The sequence below is a fragment of the Lagopus muta genome, chromosome 3 (genome assembly GCF_023343835.1).
Source record: "Lagopus muta isolate bLagMut1 chromosome 3, bLagMut1 primary, whole genome shotgun sequence".
NCBI lineage: Eukaryota > Metazoa > Chordata > Aves > Galliformes > Phasianidae > Lagopus > Lagopus muta.
This window is the reverse complement of record NC_064435.1, coordinates 50,555,378-50,573,949: the sequence shown is the minus strand read 5'-3', so window position 1 is coordinate 50,573,949 and position 18,572 is coordinate 50,555,378. Positions and strand designations below refer to the sequence as shown.

Sequence of the window (18,572 nt, the reverse complement as noted above, 5' to 3'; positions counted from 1 at the left end):
CATTCAGCCCTCATACGCCTGCTGCCAGATTCTGGGCTGACATACTAATGTGATTATTCAGCATGTGGTTTCCTTCCACATGCATCCTGCACACATCCTACTGTGGTAGGAAAGTTGGGCATGTACTGCTCCTCTGCTATCTGCTTTACTTGGAGCCAGTGAACACAGTTCTATTTGTTCTGCCATTTTGCAGACTTTCTCTGAAAGCTAAAAACCACTTTTCATATGCTCACTGTGACAGGTTCTCTCCCTTTCTCCCACCAGGTCCTAAGCTCATTAATCTTCTAGAGACAGAAGACTCTAATGTCCAAGTTTCAAGTACAACTTGAGTATTTTGTGGCATCCTTTCCTCTTGCATAGGCAAAAATGCATTTCCTACACTCCCCCAAAACTGAACTGCAATATTAAGATCTCTCCATCTATCTACTTCTGTCAGAGCCTCCTATACATACTGTGGTCTCGCCAAACCAGAAAGTACAAAAGCCAAGAACATTCTGTCATCCTTTCAAAGGGATGTGCTTGGCCAGAGATGAGAGAGCAGCTAGTATCTGTATAGGAGCTAACATTAACAAAAATTCACTCTTCAAGAGTGATTCACATCTTTACATGTGAAATATTTTATGAAACCAAAACCAAATTCTCTTCTAAAGAGTTTACAAGATCATTATTCTGCTGTCCTAACAAAGGATCCAGATGTGGGGACTCAAGAGATGATACATTATCACTTTGAAAGAAGACAAGACTGCTGAAAAGACAACCCAGTCAGAAGGAGAGTTATCAGTCCTTCATACATAGGCCAGTGATTGAACTGGTACTAAAGCAGCAGTAAGGAACAAATCCTTGTTTAACACTGCAGTAGCAGTGGGTGTGAGGACTATCAGTCACTTGAATAGTCCAGTCACTCATAGTCAGGAAAACACAAAGTGGCACACATGACTGCTGTGCTCACTCACAGCTTACAAACTTGACTGCTCTTCAGTGACCTATCAACTCCTTCTCTTCTCCCTTGCCCTAAAATTGGCATGGGGTCATAAAGCAATCTTGATTTATAAAGAGGGTGGTAGGAGGAAAGGGAAAACAAGGTTGCTCCCTTCAAAACTATTTTTTAAAATAACTCCAATACAGTAAAAACAAATAAAACCATGATGCAAAGCAGAAACACAAATAACAAAGAAAATATGGCCTGTGAGTCAGTATCAGAACTGTCTTAGCTCTTCCCTCTTCAGCTTGACTCTGTAGACAAAACACCGCAGAACATATTAAAAAACAACAAAGATTAACACTGCAGTCAGCCTAGAAATTTAAAGCATGGGAACACAATTTTTAAAGCTCATCTATTTCGGACATAAAAACTCAAATCCATGCTCTTAATTTAAATATGTATGTCTCATCAATGCTCATACTGCAGCGTAAGCTAACCACACTGCCATGCTAGCATGAAGGTGGACAGCAGAGATAATAGCATTCAGTCATTATTAACATCATTTAGAAACTGCTTCGCCACAAACTTCCATCTGGTTCTCTGCATCTTCTCTTAAACATCCCCTTCCCCTCACATGTTAACAAATTCAGCACGGTAGCTGAACCATCAAGAGAAACAGAGGATATTAAATTAAAATCAAAGAGCAGAATCTCAATCATTCCGTTTCTTTTGCCCTTGCCAGCATGGCAAGGGAGCGCTGCAGAGGAAGAAGTGCTCAGCCTGGTGAAAAGAAAGACAGGAACTTGGTGTTTATTTGCATTCCTTCATCTAAAATTGTGGCTTTTGGGGGTTCTGGCTAGTTCCTTAAGATTCCTTGTTTTTAACATCCTCTACAGTTTCAAGTAAAATTGTGACCACTAAAAAAAATAAAAATAAAAAGCAACTATTAGAAGTAAGGTGGTATCAATGCAGATGAATGATGAGAGGATGAAACAAGAGGAATAGCTTTCAAGAAGCAGTCACTTTGCAGTTACAGTACATACCAAGGAATCTGCAAATTACAAAGAAATAATCTCCCCCAGATGCAAGGGGACCAGGTAGGAACCCAGTAGTGCAAAGGACACCTTAATTGAGACTTGCTCATGCTTTCATTATAGCAAAGCAGCTTTGGAGCAGAGCAGCATGGTCACAAGCTATGCAGAAGCAGTCCCATCTTTTGGGGACCTCCGGGTCAAACAAGCCACTGGCTGATGAAGTCACAGGGAACACCTCTGCTTAAAGGGACTGTCTCAAGACAGAGCCTATGGCAAAGAGCAAAACCCCTTAACACTGCTGTCCGTGAAGGAAGCTGCACCACAAAACTAAGGCTGTAAAAACCTTCTCCAAAGGCTGGAGGGCACTGCAAGGCAAAGGAGGGCATTTGTATGGGAAATAGCACCATCTGGTGACTCCTGTTACTAAGGGAGGAGGAAATGAGACAACATGGCCGTAATAGAACAGGAAGAAAGAAGAAAGGAGCACTGGCTTAAATGCTCAAGTGAGGTGGGAAACAAGAGTCTGGGTAGGGAGGGAGGAAGATGACATGGCAGAGTTGCAAGAACTATACAGGTGGGACAGACAGTTGGAAAGAAGAGTGACTGAGCACCTTCCCTCAGAAACATAGGCATCTCTCATTGCTGCTGTCACCAAGGGACCACTGCACAGCAATTAGTGCTGTGAACACAGCAAGGACAGCTGGAAAGGGTTCTCCATATCCCAGAAATAAATTGCTGCATTAAAAAAACAAACAAACAAACAAAAAACTGTAAAGTACAGTTGTTGAACAAAATATCAACCTGAGGGATTTTTACCTGCTCATTTTCAGGAGATCTGCATAGCTGTGGGAATGTATAGAGCACCTATCATCCAAGGATTCATGCTTTTTCTTTATTTGCCCTCTACTCATCTCCAAATCATAGGATCCTCCTGACCAAAGCGTAACGGAGAAAAGCAGGTAAATTTACCCAAACAGAGGTCCTGAAAGCAGCAAGAAAATGTATTATCTGATACTCTGACACACTGTTCCACCTCTTCAATCTACCACCCCAGTTTACCGTATCAACCTCTTCCTGTTGCCCTCTTGCTGACTTCCCTGCTCGGCAGCACCACAGATAGTCAAATAGGATCATGTCCATTTTTGTCACTTCATTTTTCAGGTGAGGAAGTGAAAACAGACCACTGGAATCTTCTTCTGGTGGTGCTACAGATGGGTTGTGATCACTATTCAACACTTCTCCCAGCTATGAAGGAGCCAAGTGCAAGCCTAGATGATCTCTTGAGCGTGTGAGAATGCATCAGGGACAAGCTAAATGAAGCTAAAGCAAAACAAAGAAAAAATACCTAAATCCTGTTTTAATGCCTGTGTATTTGACTGAGAGTGACATCTGGCAACCCAGATTATTTTCTGGACAAACTTGGGACACCTTTAACACTCACACAACATCCTTTTCCAACTTACTCCCCAAATACATATTTGATATACTGCTCTTCACATAGAAATTCCTATTAAAATACAGTAAAAACATGTTTGTGAGTAACATCTGCTTAAGATAACTAGCCTTCAACTTGAAAAAAGGGATAGGTATACAAGTCAACATACCTCCCATTTTCAATGATAACAAGTAGTGATTGCAGGCTGTTATCTCTACAGGCCACATGTACACATAGCAGCATAATCTGGTCAAATATCATTCATCATCATTGTGCAACGCAATGATGAGAGAAACTAAACTCAATTTTTAGAGTAAAAGACATAAATAACCTGAGGCTTACATAATTCAGTAAACACATTAGGCAACAGCATCCTGACAAATGTTTTCGAGTATAGTTTGGCAGCAAGAAAAGAGAAATAATTCTGTGTTATTCTTCCCAAAACAAGTTCTTTTCTTAAGTGAACCTTTCCTGCATATATTTGCAGCAGCTGAAGCTTTCCAAACAATTGTATGACAAGGAGATAGTCTCTGACCTGAATTGCTGTTTCTCACAAGCCCAAGACACCACCTCTCCTGTTGACAAATCCTATCACTAAAGCCAGAATCTCAAAATACAGACTTGTTAGTATATCTTACTACATAATAAAGAAAAAACAGATATACTTTCTCCCTATAGAGGTATTGTCAAGTCCTCCAGTCAGTCTGGAGTCAATAATTCAATCCAAACATTTACAGTTTTGTATTACAGATTGTCCAGAAATCCCAGTCTGATGAAAACCACTTGGTTTACTGCTCAAATACATTGGTTCGATTTCTCCTACTAAAAGAAGGCAGCAATTCAAATGCAATCAAGTTTATGCACAGCAGTTCTATACAGTACTTGAGGAAATGGTTCTTGGTATTCAGCTTACTATTTCAGTAATATTTATATTGTCAGACAGTTGCCTGGAAAACTTGGATGGGCAAGCTTGAAGGGAATTCAGCCCTCTTACAAGCTCAGCAAGCAGTGCACAGACATTCCTCCCCCAGTTTGTTCCCAAGTCACCTGCAACTTACTGCATTTAATATCTAAGAGGAAGAATAAAGCCACACATATGAGCACTAGCTGAAACACCAGTTGAAACTTGAACTGTGGAGAAAGGACAGCCTCTCTTGCATCAGTGTGTGACAGCAAGAAAGGCGGCATAGTTTCAGGGAGCAGCTATATAAAGACATTTCCCCTAACAAATGGAAACCAGCATCACAGCTCCAGATCTTTGATCTGAGTTAGTGAAATCCTAGCAAGTGACAGAGCACCCAAGAACCACCAGAGGCAAAAAACCCAACAACTTCTTGCCCTCATACACTTGCTCTGCCCCATGCTTTGCCTGAAATGCTGAACCCAAGCCATTGGTGACAACCAACAGAAGCTTTACATTGGCCAAATACCAAAACTCTGACAAAGTATCTCCCCCTGCTTACCAGTTCAAGTTGATGCACCCAGCACCTGTGAAGTCAGGAATCTCTCATAGCCACCGAAGCTCTGAGGTAGTGAGATTTGACAACAGAGCGACCTTTGGACTTCTGACAACAGCGTCTTGTTTAGCCACGATGCCCTTACAATTTCCCATCCCACCCACAGTCTCTGGAAACCTACATTTGTTATGAAGCATGCCTTCCCTCTGGGCATCAAGTGATGGGAGTTGTTAGAGATTTACTGAAACTTGCCATTATTTATTACACATTAAGGTCCCTGAAACCAGGCGTTTTTATTTCCTAAACTGATGGGCAGAACGGGGAATGGACAATGGGAGGTTAGCATAAACCTAAGCATACACTAGGATTTTTTTTGCAAATAATTATGTTTAGTTCATTCAGATTAATAGCAACTTCATCCCCATCTCTTCTCTGGCCATGAAGTTCTCCCTAACACTACAGACATCACCACTTAATTTAAATAGCATCATAAGGACCCACCTGGTGCATTCTCCTCTGTCACTCACAAAAGTAAACAGAATAGGTAATAGCAAGCACAGCATAGAAGCAGCCAGGGCTGAGGTTTTTTTAATCTGTGGATTTATTGTGTGCGATGCCGTGAACATACTGAGGGCAAAGCTATCTGCACCAAGCAGCTAATAAATAAAAGACTTTATCAGCATAAGGCTGTATCCTTTAAGCAGCTGTTTTCTTGAATGTTTTCACATCCCACTGATTTTCAACTTGATATCTCCCAAAGCTGGTACCACTGCTGCCATGGAATTTGTGTTTTTAGGAAAAAACCCCTTAAACGAGCAGAAACCGTTTTTGTTCATGTACCTTCCTCTCTCCACCACAAAAGTAACTAAGAGATAAGTGTCTAACCTTCCTCTGTGAGTCAGTTTAAGTGTTGATAATTTCTTCCCACTTCTTCTCTCAGAAACTTCGATTCAACCACAATGGCCAAAAGCACACAAGCATTGCAACTCTCAGTTGGAAACAAGGGAACATTTCACATTGTTTCGCTAAACCACAAAGTTCAGTATAAGCAGAGCTCAGGAGACAAGAATAGCTGGCATTGGTGCAGTGTGTGGACCATGTGGATAGCCTACAGTTGCCATTAACCATAGACACAGCACAATGACAGGCAAAGGCACTCTGTATGACATGTCAAGCGGCCCGTAAAAATCATACTGGACCTTCCCTTTCAGCTACCAGATATGTCAGGCTTATGTCATTCTCGACTAGCCAAAAGGTACTGCTCAATTTAGTACGGTATAAACAACGATTCTGTGAGTTCAGTTGGAAAAAATGTTTTGAAACACAAACGAAGCAAAGCTAAGTAAGACAAAGTTACATCTACCAGAAAAAAAAAAAAGGAAACTGGAGGCTGAAATGAAGGAAGAAGCGGCTGGGTTTTTCACCCCACATTTTTTTGTTTGCTCTGCATGACTTTGTTTCCCTTCTTTCAGCTTCTCTTCCCCTCACCCCTTCTCAGATTTTACTGTGTTCCTCATTCTCCCCTATCAGTCCTTTACAACTCTTCTAGTCTACAAGCCCCCGAAGTTCTCTCTCTCATTCTTTACAGTAACCTAAAGGAAAATGCAAACCTAGTCACAACATTATGGGTCAATTAAATTACCTAGTCAACTAAAGCAGCAACTTCATAGAGGTTAGCATATTGTGAAAACCAAGTTCAGGAAAAAGTGAGCTTTTAACGTTAAATGACAGGAATGGCTCAAGATCTGTGTTATTTCAAATACTTAATTAACATAGCTTTTATCTTTGTCCTCCACATAGCACTGCATTCAGCTGTCTAAGTATGTGCAGAGCTTTAAGACTGGAAATCAATTCAGTCTGTTCAGCTAAGGCTGAAGGATGCACCCCAGCACACTGCTGAGGAGATTAGCCCAGTGCTTTGAATTTAACTTGTGCTTCACAAGGACTCTACTCAAATTAGGGCTTCTGTAACATAAATACTGATGTAATCTTCTATTATCTGGTTTTACAAAGCTGACATTTTTGTTGCTTAAAACATATTCCAGATGCTTGTCTAATGCTCAGGCATGCTATTAAAGACACCTTGGAGGGGGGGAAGAAAAAAAGAGACAAACGTAGAAGACAAATAGCACAAATAATACAGTGTCATATCAGTGGATGAGACTAAACATGGGACTAACTGCTTAATTTCTTCACTGATGTTTAAGCAAACTAAGACAAAAACAAAGCAAGATTTTTGCTGAATTGTCCACAAGAATTATATTTTTAAAAAAAAAGCTGACTTGAGGAATAAGACTACAGAAACCCTTGTTTGTAACACGCTCAAGAACTGGTTATCCTAACAGTAAGATTATCATCATAGTCATTACAAGAGTTGAAATCAGCATGGGATACACACCACAAAAACCCACAAAAAAGCCTAAGTGTGGTTGGAAGCTTCCAGTTCATATAATCTTTAACAAGATACACTGGAAGGGCCGATTTTCTAACTCTTAAAATACACCTACTTATATTTAGTTCACTTAAAGAAAAAAAAAAAAGAGGAAAAGTACTTCCTATTCAGTAAAAGGAATGCATTCTTTCTCACTTCCCAAGTCCCCCCAGGAGTTTACCAGTTGACAGATTCATCCAGCCACAGTGAGGAAGTGTGCCTTTGTGCACTGCTAGCAGGGTCTGTCAGCCAATGGCAGTTTTCTGAAATTAACACATGCTATCTTAAGCAAACAATCATAATATTTGCTTCCACAGATGGTAGAAACTGCTTGAGATTAAAGTTGTGACTGCACATGGACAAGCACCTCAAATATCTCAGTTTTAATATGTTTCTAACTCCCAAACTACTAACCATAGTGATAATGTGTTTTGTCTCCTTTAAATCAAGATGCACTCAAATCCAAAGAGCCAAACTGAACCCAGGTATAATCCTATGCCACAATCAAGTGAGTGCTCTCATCATGCCCTGGAAGCCCAGTGATCTCCATTACAGCTGCCCTTCACTGGCACCAACCAAATGTTGACCAAACACTTAACGATTCATCTTCTGCCACTGAATCTCCAGTACGATACTCAAAAGCAAGAAAACAGCATGTCTGAAGAATATACACAAGATACAAGAACATACGTGAGGTACAAGCTACCAACAGGGCTACAAAGATGGTGAAGGGTCCAGAGGGCTGGATGGATGAAGAATGACCAAGGCCTCTCGGAGTGCTCAGCACAGAGCAGAGGAGCTGAGGGGAGGCCTGATGGTGGCTGCAGCTCCTCACAGGGAGTGGAGGGGCAGCGCTGAGCTCTGCTCTGTGTGACAGAGCCCAAGGGAACAGCATGGAGCCATGATGAGAAAGTTGAGGGTTAGGAAGAAAGAGTTTCTTAACCAGACAGTGGTCAGGACCCAGGATCAGGCTTCCCAGAGCAGTGATCATGGACAATAAGGTTCCAGGAGCATTTGGACACTGCTCTCAGATGCAGAGATTGAGTTGTGGAGCTGGGAGTTGGAATCTTGTGGGTTCCTTCCAAACCAGGGCAGTCTGTGTTTCTATGAGTCTATGGCTACAAACGTAAAACAGACAATGTCAGTTACTTCAGTGCATGTCAATGGACACCAGTACACATAGAAGGGTACATGAGTGACTTCAGACCTGTTTCACCGCTCTACAATATAGCTTTGATGGAGAATGGTTAGATTCTATCTATACTTCAGCTTTGTTTGCTCCAGAATTAAATAGGCAAAAATAAATAAATCAATCAAAATTAAGCCTACTTTAAGAAGCTCTTCTAACTCTGTCTGCAGACAGGCTCAAAAGGAAAGGAAAATCTGCTTCAAGCAATACCAACAGAAGCCCACACAGAAGGCTAATAGTTGTCACTTTAAAAGATTGCTCTGACAATGTTTATAATCCACGGCGGTTGTGCACGGCAGAGTAACCAGTCCAGCCGGGACATTCAGTGACGTCAGCCACATCCTGTCACCCTGCTGACACACAGGAAACAATCACTTCAGGACACGAAGCATTCAGGAGCCAGATCTCATGCACGTGTGCTTCCACGTGTTTCCCAAACAAGAACTTACTCCGCTCCAAACACAAAGCGCAAAACCAAAAAGATGACCCTATCCTCCAAAAAACATGAAAACCGCACACTAGAATTTATGTTTAAAAATAGTCACATGGAAATAAAAAACATTTGTTCCCCTGACTGCTGTTCAGCTTCCATTAATGGCTCTGCAAGCCTGGAGACTGTAAATTATAACATTGGCATTTGCTTACACAAGACAGTGTGCTGAAGTATCCTGCTGTTCGTGTCCACTGACTGCTTGCAAAAGCTTCTGCTTTCCTGTCTGTGACAGTGGCCAAACTTACCTAGGGGCACAGCAAGCCCTGACAGGGAGCAGAGCACTGAGCTTGCTCTACCCTGCCAACCAGCAGGGCGCAATCCAATCATGCAGCATGATTAGTGCTGAATTAAGGTAAAGGGGTTTTTTTGTAATTATCCAAAGGAAGTGAAAGGCGGGGGGGAAATAAACTGGCTTAAACTTGTTGCAAAGTTGAGTAGGCTCAGCAGCTAGAAATATGCAGAGGGGATCTCACTGTTCTCTGCAGCTACAACAGGGGCTGGCTTCTTCTCTTAGATAACGACTGATAGGATAAGGGGTAATGAATGGCCTGAAGTCCCACCAGGGAGATTGAGGCTGAGTATTTGGAAAAATATCTTCTCAGAGTGGTGAGGCAGTGGCACAGGCTGCTCAGTGAGGTGGTGGAGGCACCATCCCTGGAGGTGTTCAAGAACCGTGTGGACGTGGCACTGAGGGACGTGGTTTGTGGGCACGGTGGGGCGGCTGACAGCTGGACTAGATGACCTTAGCAGTCTTTTCCAACCTTAATGATACTATGTATATATGGAGAAGACTAGACTGAACTTACAGTGGCTTTCAAAGGGAAAGTCTATTAGAAAAGGAGACCTCAAGCAAATAGGAAGCTATGTTCCTCCTCCTCCTCCTTAGAAGGCAGAGCCAGCCCAGTCAGCAACCCAACAGCCAGCTCTGGCCACAAAGCGGGGAGCTCCCACAACACAGAGGGGGCTGTGGTCTCTGGTCCCCAGCCAGCTGCTGTGGGCCTGGCTCCTGCACCAGACTGCAAGGCTAAATTGCCTGTGGAGCACTCTGCCCATCTTACCCAGGGCAAACATTTCTTCCCTGCAGGAATCCAGTCAGGATCCAGTGTGCCAATCAGAGTGAGACCTCCCAGTTTTTCAGCTTTCCTGACCCTTTTGGAGGAATCTCTGGGTACCCACCTGCTGAGCATTGTCTGGTCTCAGAAGCAGCTCAGGGAAATGAAAGCAAAGGAACTATCATGCCTCCAGACAATTATCATGCCTCCAGAGGTAGAGACAATGACCAAGAAGTCACACCACAATCTAAACCACTGCTCTGTGTCAGCAGAAGTAGAGATACAGTCACCATAGCCACTGAAGAGAAGAAATAAGCTGCCTTACACTCAACAGCTTGTTTTCTGAGAATGGGATGTAGACTGGAAATACACGCTCAAAAAGCAAATCCTGTAGGGCTTTCCAACCTTGAAGATTGGGCAGGTGGCATTTGGAAGAGGGAACAGAAGTAAGATAAAAAGAAAAGACAGCTGCTTGAAATCATCTAGAGCAGAGCTGTAGCCTCTCTGCTCCTCACAACAAGGAGTTGTAGAAATAATGTCATTCATCCGACCAGTACACTTGCAGAGTCTACAGCCTCCACATATTTTAATCAACTTACCACTAGCAAAATCCACCAGCATTGTAATTTCTATACAAATGCAAAAGCCCTGCAGATTCAGGGGTATTTGCCCAAGATCAGCGCAGCTACTGCCTATTCTGCCACTTCCCTAAATTTGAATTCCAACAAACAGCAACAAAGCAAGCTACTGCTGTGAAAACAAGTCTTACTATCAACACAAACCTCAGAAAACAGACTTTAAATATAAATTAAAACAAAACAAAACAGAATGAGCATGTTTTACCCCCCCCGCACATTTTATACACAGTTTGTGACTGCTTCACACTGCCTCAGCACTGCTTCAGTAAGGAAGGTGAACACAACACTCATTCTTCAAAACACTGAGTTTACCACCAATTCAACTTCCTTATTTTAGTAGAAAGAATTTTCTTTTCTCAGGATTACTGTTCAACAAGAAGTCTCACAGCTTTTTAGCCAATACTAGGAAAGCAAAAAAGAGAGAAGCTAGGAGCTGGGAAAGCCTGAACGAGAAATAAATACGATTTGTCAAACAGTAAAACAACAGCTTGCGTGCGATTCATGGACAACAGCCACATCAGGATGGCAAAGTCTCATTCAACAACTAAGTCAAAACCACTGGATGGGAGTTGAGGTGATGCTTGGGTGATGGGAGCTGGTTACACACCCTCCTCTCCAACAACAGTCAACCACAGGTAATTATTTTTCTGCTTAGTTTATTAGTGACAAAAAGCTTCCCATTCAGACACTTTGCAACTACTGAAAATAAAGCATTTTCAGTTCTGCCTTCTACTTCTCCATAACCACCAGCCTAGTTGAGCTGCTGTACACGAAAGCAGAATTTGGCCTTCACATTTATCTTTCCCTAGAAAGATAATCAGGTCATAACATAGTTTACTGACTTTTCTAAGTAATTCCACTCAAAATTTTTGGAAGATACAACATAATAAATGTTTGGAAGTATGTCAGGAAAGCAGTAAGGCCAAGGTCAATATGAAAACCTGAACTCCAATCCTCCACAGCTCTACATGATAAATTGTTTACCTACATATTTAGTGTCTACACTGCAAAAAATCTTATCATGCCACTTAAACAGATTCTGTAATGTAATAGGAAAAAAATATTGAACATAATTTTCTATTGATACAGGAGAAAAGGCATTTCTCACTTGCTATATAATTTGATTTTTTATATAATTATTTTTTTCCTCAAAACAAAATAACCAGAGTCCCAGTGTTCTTCAGTGCCCCAGTGGACTGCTCTTTTGAATGGCGGGGTAAAGGAATGGAACACTGAAGCACCATGAGTTCACTTAAGTGCAAACTTCAGAGTACACTTCACCAGGCTGCACAAGGAAACAGGGCAGTTACACTAACCCTGCGTGTCTGGCTGCCTGCCTCTTGGTTCTCCAAGGACTTCAAATCATTGTCCAGCCAAGTGCATGATCCGATATGGGGCTAGAATTTCCAAGACTTGCAGCCACTTTTGTCTTCTGCACTACTTTGGTTCCTCTAATTCAGTTTGGGGCTACAACACTGCAGCTCATCTTAGAGTCCAATAAGACATAAAACGGTAGTCTTCTATAAACACCAACACAAACCAACAGATTCTCAGTCATCCACATCCCATATAATTGCTACTTAACAGAGAAGAGTGGGTACTTAAACTTCTTACTATGTAAGGTCTAACATGTCTGAGTTCCACAGGTTCCAACATCAAGCTCAATCCAGATCCTTACATTATCATGACATCATGATAGGGAAAACTGAGATTTTGCCCTCAAGAAAATTACTATCATGTAATCAATGACTTTAAATACCAAACAGCTGTGTGCTCAGTTCCATGCTCCACGTGCAGACACCTCAAACCAAGGCGCAGGACACCAACAAATGTAACAAACTGTTCTCCATAGCTGGCCATTGGAATCTGGTGGTAGAGAAACCACTGAGGAGACCATCCCCACAGTGAAGATGGCATTCTACTTATAGGCTTAGGCTCACCAATTGCAGGCAGCATTTGAAGGCTACATGCTAGCAGAAAGTGTCTTCCAGCAAGCAAGGAAGTAGAAACACAAACAAATGGGTGAAAAAAAATGAAGGCTTAAGCAAGGAAGATTTAGGTGCAATGTTTGGAAAAAACTTTTTACGGTAAGCACATATAAGCATTGGAAGGTAGCCCTAGGGAGAACAGAAAACTGTCACAAGGTTTTAGAGCAAGGGTATCAAAAAAGCTTTAAGATGAGCTTTAGAACCAAGGGATGCCCTCTAAGTCTCTCTCAGTCCTAACTCCTCTGGTCCTGTGATGAATAGTCAGAACATAAAGGTGTAGTAAACAAAACCAAAAGGAAAGCAGCAGTGGAAGTCACTTCAGATGATAGTTGGCAAGCCACCTCCCAAAGCCTCTCTAAAGTGCTGTCAAAGTTTCCTCAGGAAGTGACAAAGACAAGAAACTTTACCTCAGTCCTAGACCTGGCAACATCTGCCGTGGCTGCAACACATCTATGCCAGGACTTGGCAAAGGGCCGCAAATTGCTCCTCAGCCTGCCTGAAGACAGCGTCGGCAGCCACAGCACAGGGCACTCCACAGCCACAGCCCCATTGGGACACTTGGACGCCATTCCCATCAGCCACACTTCAACACAGAAAGAGCACATTTGGCCCCTCCACACCACACTCCTTTACTCCCTTGGAAGGGTTTCCACTCAAGAAGTCAGTTAGGCCAAACAGCAGCTGCAGTTCACCCCCCCCCCACAGCACAGCTATACCCTGCTCAGCACCAGAAACCACTAACGTGGGGGCAACTGATGTGAACAAACATGTCAGAATGAGAGGCCAGGAGGAATCCGGGGTGACGTGACAGGGCTTGGAGCAGATGCTCAAGCATTTGCTTGTACTAAGATGGAGGCATTCCACAGGTGGATACATCACCACCCAGCAGCGGTAATTTACCACATGAAGTAGTTCTAGAGCAGGCTTGAGGCCACTTGCACAGCAGCATACTCAGGATAGCTGTAAATTTCTATCTGCCTATTCTTCCACCTGAGGCCATGAGGCACTGATCTATTAGGCAGGCATCCTGTTTCTACCAGCGCAGGAGCAGACAGAAACCACCTCAACTCAAAGAGCACTGCTTTCCCAGATCCATGAATAACTAAGCTCCATGACCAACAAAGCCAGCCTTCCAAATGACTCACATATGGCTTAATTTGCCCCAAAATTCCCCTCCATCAGTCTCTTGCAAGTATTTTCTTTACATAAACCTCAGGACTATCTCCTTGTGCCCGACTTGGGCTGCTCCAAATTCCTCTCATCACGCCCACAGAGTTTTAAAAAACACAAGCTACTTCTGAGGAAGAATGAGCAAAATGCAGACACCAAAATCCAAGTTTTGATAGATTTACATTGAAAACAATGGGCCACCTTCTCCTCTGTGCTGCAGCATGACCCAAGCACTGCGGGGTTTCCTTCAAGAGCCATCAACTTGCTCTTTATCTCTGCTGCTATGGCTCCAGGCCAAATGTTGGTCCTGCAGCATGGCGGGAGGAGCGAGCAGCATGGAGCACAGCCCTGTTTTCTCTGTTCTCCTCACCCTTCCAGTCGCACCTTCTATGGCCAAGCTGGGCTTCGAGGTATGTGGAGATGCTGCCTTTGCCAACGTTAAGCCAGCTGCAAGCTCCCCCTCACTCAGGAATGTTGAGCTGGCAGAAATAACTGAAGTCTAGGCTCTCTGCACAGCTGAAGGCTGTAGACAAGGTCTAGACAAGATCAGGGTACCCAGGCAGAGTGAATCAGTGACTCTCCTGTCTGATTTATTCAGAAGTGGAGAGCAAGGCAGGTTTATAAAGCAAATTAGTCCTTAACTTCTAATGAGAATAAGAATTCATTTTAGGACTTGGACATGTTGGACTTAACTAATTATCAAGGGCACTACTAGATACAACACAGATCAATGAGCCAGGCCTAGGACTGACGGAGAAGGCAGCTGTCAAGGCTCCTCTCAGTAGATGCACAAACAAATTTTTAGGTTCCTATCTAACTTCTAGCAGATCAGCTGACTGATGACTGCAGTTGTTCACACAGACAGGCAGTTTCCCTGTTCTGGGAGTCTGATCTTCATGAAGGGATTTGACATATGAAGGATTCCTTACTTCAGAAGAATCAAAGCATCAGCCTCCACAGCAAATGAGACACGCTGGATCAAAAGAGATAATTTCCTAGAATTATACACTATTAAAACGCAGGAAAGGACATCCCCCTAATCATTATCTTCTAAGCAAATATAACTACAGATGTTTACATCTTCCTGAGGGTTTCAACTGCCACCTTGCCACTTTAATGAATCTACAGATTAATTGCATACTCCTAGGAACACAGAGCTGCATGATAGCTTTCTTCTCTTGCTCTAAAAGCAGTAAACAATTGCCCTGCAAAACCTCCAGTACACTGCAATGTTACAAAACAGCAACAAGCAGCGGGCAAGAGGAATGTCATTTCACAGGACACTTCATCTCTATAAAATTACAGGATTTTCTACTGGGGAATAAAAAATAAAGACATATCCACATGTTCTACCACAGACTCCTCAGGCTTGTATAAACCACATTTATTTTGTCTCTGTGCCATTTTAAAAGCTGAAGGCGGGAATTCTCATCAAGAAAGGAGGAATGGCCATTGCCAAACACTTTGGGTTGAACTCCCCATGCCCTGGCACACATCCTGGCACCTCCTCAGGGCAAAGTATGCCATCCATCCAAACCAAGGGTCAACAGAAACAGCAGGGAGCAGGAGGGACTGCAGTAGTGTGTTTTCCAAATGTTCAGCTCACTTGCTTTGCGTGAAAGAATTCACTCCAAAAAGTTTTCTTCACATAGATCCCCGAATGCTTACGGAATACATCACTAAAAGCTGCCTAACTCACATCCCACATGTTGGAGGTCACAGAAACATTCTGCTTGAAAGAGACCACTAAGATTAGTAAGTCCAAACATCAGCCCACAACCACCAAAGCAAACAGCAGCACTCAGCTGGCATCTGGTGGAGGAGAGGGCCTGTTTGCCACCCCACCAGCATGCTCAGACGCGCAGTTCCCTCCGTGCAGGGCAGAGCAGGGGCAGGCGGAGCCAAACTGCACAGCTAAGCACATCGCCGCTCCAAATGTTAAACGCACACACATAATACACAAAAAGAAAAACGTGAAAGACGAGACAAAAGTTGCAAGAAGGACATTCCTGTAAGCAGTCGAGTGAAAGACGAGAGCCCATAAGCTCAGCACACGGCAAGCAGCAGGAGGCTGAGGGGCTCACACCACGCGAGCGTCCCGGTGGGGTCGGGCCGCCCCATCCCGCCCTCCTCCACCTCCCGCCGCCCAGGCCCCATGGTGTCGGAGCTCGGAGCGCGCAGCGGCGCTGGCTTCGGGGACCCGCTGGGGGCTCGGGCAGCGGGGAGGGGGCGGCATGTCCCGCCTCCTAACAGTTTCCTCTTTTTAAAAGAAGTTCAAAACTAACAACAACAACAAATAGAGTAAACTAAAGAAAAAGAAAGCCCCCTCGTCCCCCAGAGGTCGTTGAGTGGAGGAATTCACTCCGCCGAACCGCCCGTCTCGGCTCCCACCGCCCGCCGGCCCCCGGACGGGCCCGCAGGAAAGGAGGCAGCAAATCCGTCCCTTTTCGCCCTCCACCAGCAGGGAAAGGGGGAAGCCCCCCGGCGCGCGGCCCGTCCCCGCCGCTACTCACTCCAAGCAGACACACTTTCAGCTCGCGTATCGCCATCATCTGCCCGGGGCCCGGCCGCTCCGCATCGCCCAGCGCCGCCGCCGCTCCGCACTGCCCCGCCGCGGCACAGCACCGAGCCGCCCCCGCCGCGGTCACATGCGGCCCCGCCTCGGCGCTGCCCCGGGGCCGTGCCGACTCAGCTGCGAGCCGCTACCGGGGTCTGGCTGCGGATTCGTGAGCGCAGAAAGGAGGGGAAAGGCCGACTCTGTTTTTACACGGCCCTAATGTTAACCACCCCTGTTTTGATTCAGTCAGCGCCTGGGCTGCGTCCCACACACAGAAAAGTAATGATGAATAGCAAATTGCAGCTGGTGTCAAGATCAGTCCTCTGAAATCAGTGAAGGGAGTTGGCAGATACCCCCCTCCCCCCCGTATTCCTGGTAGCCAAATTCAAGGGCTTCTGGAAAGCACCTGTGTGCTATAGCCCTGGAGAAGCAGAAGAGAGTTGTGTCTGTCAGGGAGTTGTCTGTCGTGGGTTCTAAGTCACACAGAACAAAGAGATCAAAATGATCGTAGAATGCTTAATGCTGGAAAAGGACCTCTAGGATCATCTAATCCAACCCTCAGCCCATCCCCACTCTACCCACTGACCACATCCCTCAGTGCTGCATCCACACGGTTCGTGAACACCTTGGGGGACAGTGACTGCATCACCTCCCTGAGCAGAAGTGCATCACAGACGTTCTCAGTGTTTAATGAGCATTAAGTTTTTAGGGGAGTTTAGCAAAGAGAAAGAAAACACAGCAGATTTTCAAGCAACCCTTCCAGAATATTTCTAGTGTTCTATCTACAAGGGCTGCTCCAAAAGTAATGCCTCCTACTTTCTTATGTTGGCCCACGACCTCAGAAGCAGATGTTGGTGGTACATCAGTAGAAGTTTAACCTTCCCACCAGTATGGGATGATGTTGTCTGAAATGGAAGTGCATATGAAGCAAAGGGATGAAATTGAATTCCTCCATGTGGAAAAAATTGAACCTATGGGCATGCATCAATGTTTGCTGAACATTCATGGAGACTAAGCAATGGATACAAACTCCATGAGCTGGTGGGTAGTGCATTTCAGCAGTGGAAGATGCATGGACAGGAGGTAGGAAATTCCAAGTCTCTATGCCATCCAGCTCCGCCCTTTTTCAATTTTAGGCCTGGGTTAAATGCTGCCCTGTGACCTTCATTCAGATTTGTCTGCTGGGACTGAAATTCACATACAGTATATTGATTCAGGACCATCTTTTGCAACAATTCATTTTTTGATCCCATCTTTAAACACTGCTGTGTTCCACAAATCCTAATTATCTATTTATTTCCTTTGGCGCAGATTTTATAATTCTTGGAATCTGGGAATTTTGCTTTTTTTGTGTGTGTGTGAGATGTTGTTCTAACTGAGCTAACTTCAGGAATAAACAAGGAAAGAAAGAAAGAGAGGGGAAAAAGAGAGAGAAAGAGTGAGAAAGAAAGAGGAAAAAAAAGGAAAAAGGGAAGGAAGGAGGGAGAGAAGGAAGAAGGAAGATCCCTCAAAATCAGAGAGATAGGAAGACAGAAAAACAACAATACAAACAGACGTGCTCAAGTTTTAAAAAAAGCGAATGACGTTCCTTCTTCCAGGAACTGGCATCATCCTTGTGTTTGTCTGCATGCAAGAAGTTGTGGTCAGGAAAACATTTTTGAGGAATTGGTCATGTTTCAGTGTTTTCAAATGGCTGGTTAAAAGCAAACGAAAACAAGCCTCTGCATCCCAAAGGTTTTCTTTCTTTCTTTCTTTCTTCTTTTTTTTCTTTTTTTTTTAATTTTTAATTTTGATAGCATCTTTTTCAAGTAATAATTTTAAGTTTTGAAACAATTATTTGCCTCACTTCTTTCAACCCAACTGAGTTTAACTTTTGGGAAATAAAGCAGCTTTGTTTTCCATAGCATTATTTTCAAGTAAGTTGTTCTCAAAAACAATATAGTCATAGAACCATAGAATCATTTGAGTTGGAAGGGACCTTTAAAGGTCACCTAGTCCAATGCCCCTGCAATGAACAGGGACACCTACAGCAGATCAGGTTGCTCAGAGCTCCATCCAGCCTCCATCCAGTGTCTCCAGAGATGCATCATCCACCTCCTCTCTGGGCACTTGCTTCTGTTTCCCCAAAACAGTGGAATTCTCTGTTTTATTGTCATTTTATAACAATGCAATGGCACTAATCTCAGAGCAGTCACTGCTGACCTAT

At 43.8% G+C, this 18,572-nt stretch overlaps 1 protein-coding gene across 2 annotated transcripts in view; it reads right to left on the bottom strand.

Moving 5' to 3' along the window:
* Window positions 1–16,455, bottom strand: part of RAB31 (RAB31, member RAS oncogene family) — a 59,732-nt gene extending 43,277 nt beyond the window's left edge. Inside the window, exon 1 of one of the 2 annotated variants that reach the window (XM_048938592.1) lies at window positions 16,323–16,455. In XM_048938592.1, coding sequence (XP_048794549.1) covers window positions 16,323–16,361 — 39 coding nt within the window. In that variant the 5' untranslated portion in view covers window positions 16,362–16,455. The remainder of the gene's footprint in view (window positions 1–16,322) is intronic. The other variant, XM_048938593.1, reaches the window with a different exon arrangement.
* Window positions 16,456–18,572: the final 2,117 nt, after the last annotated feature.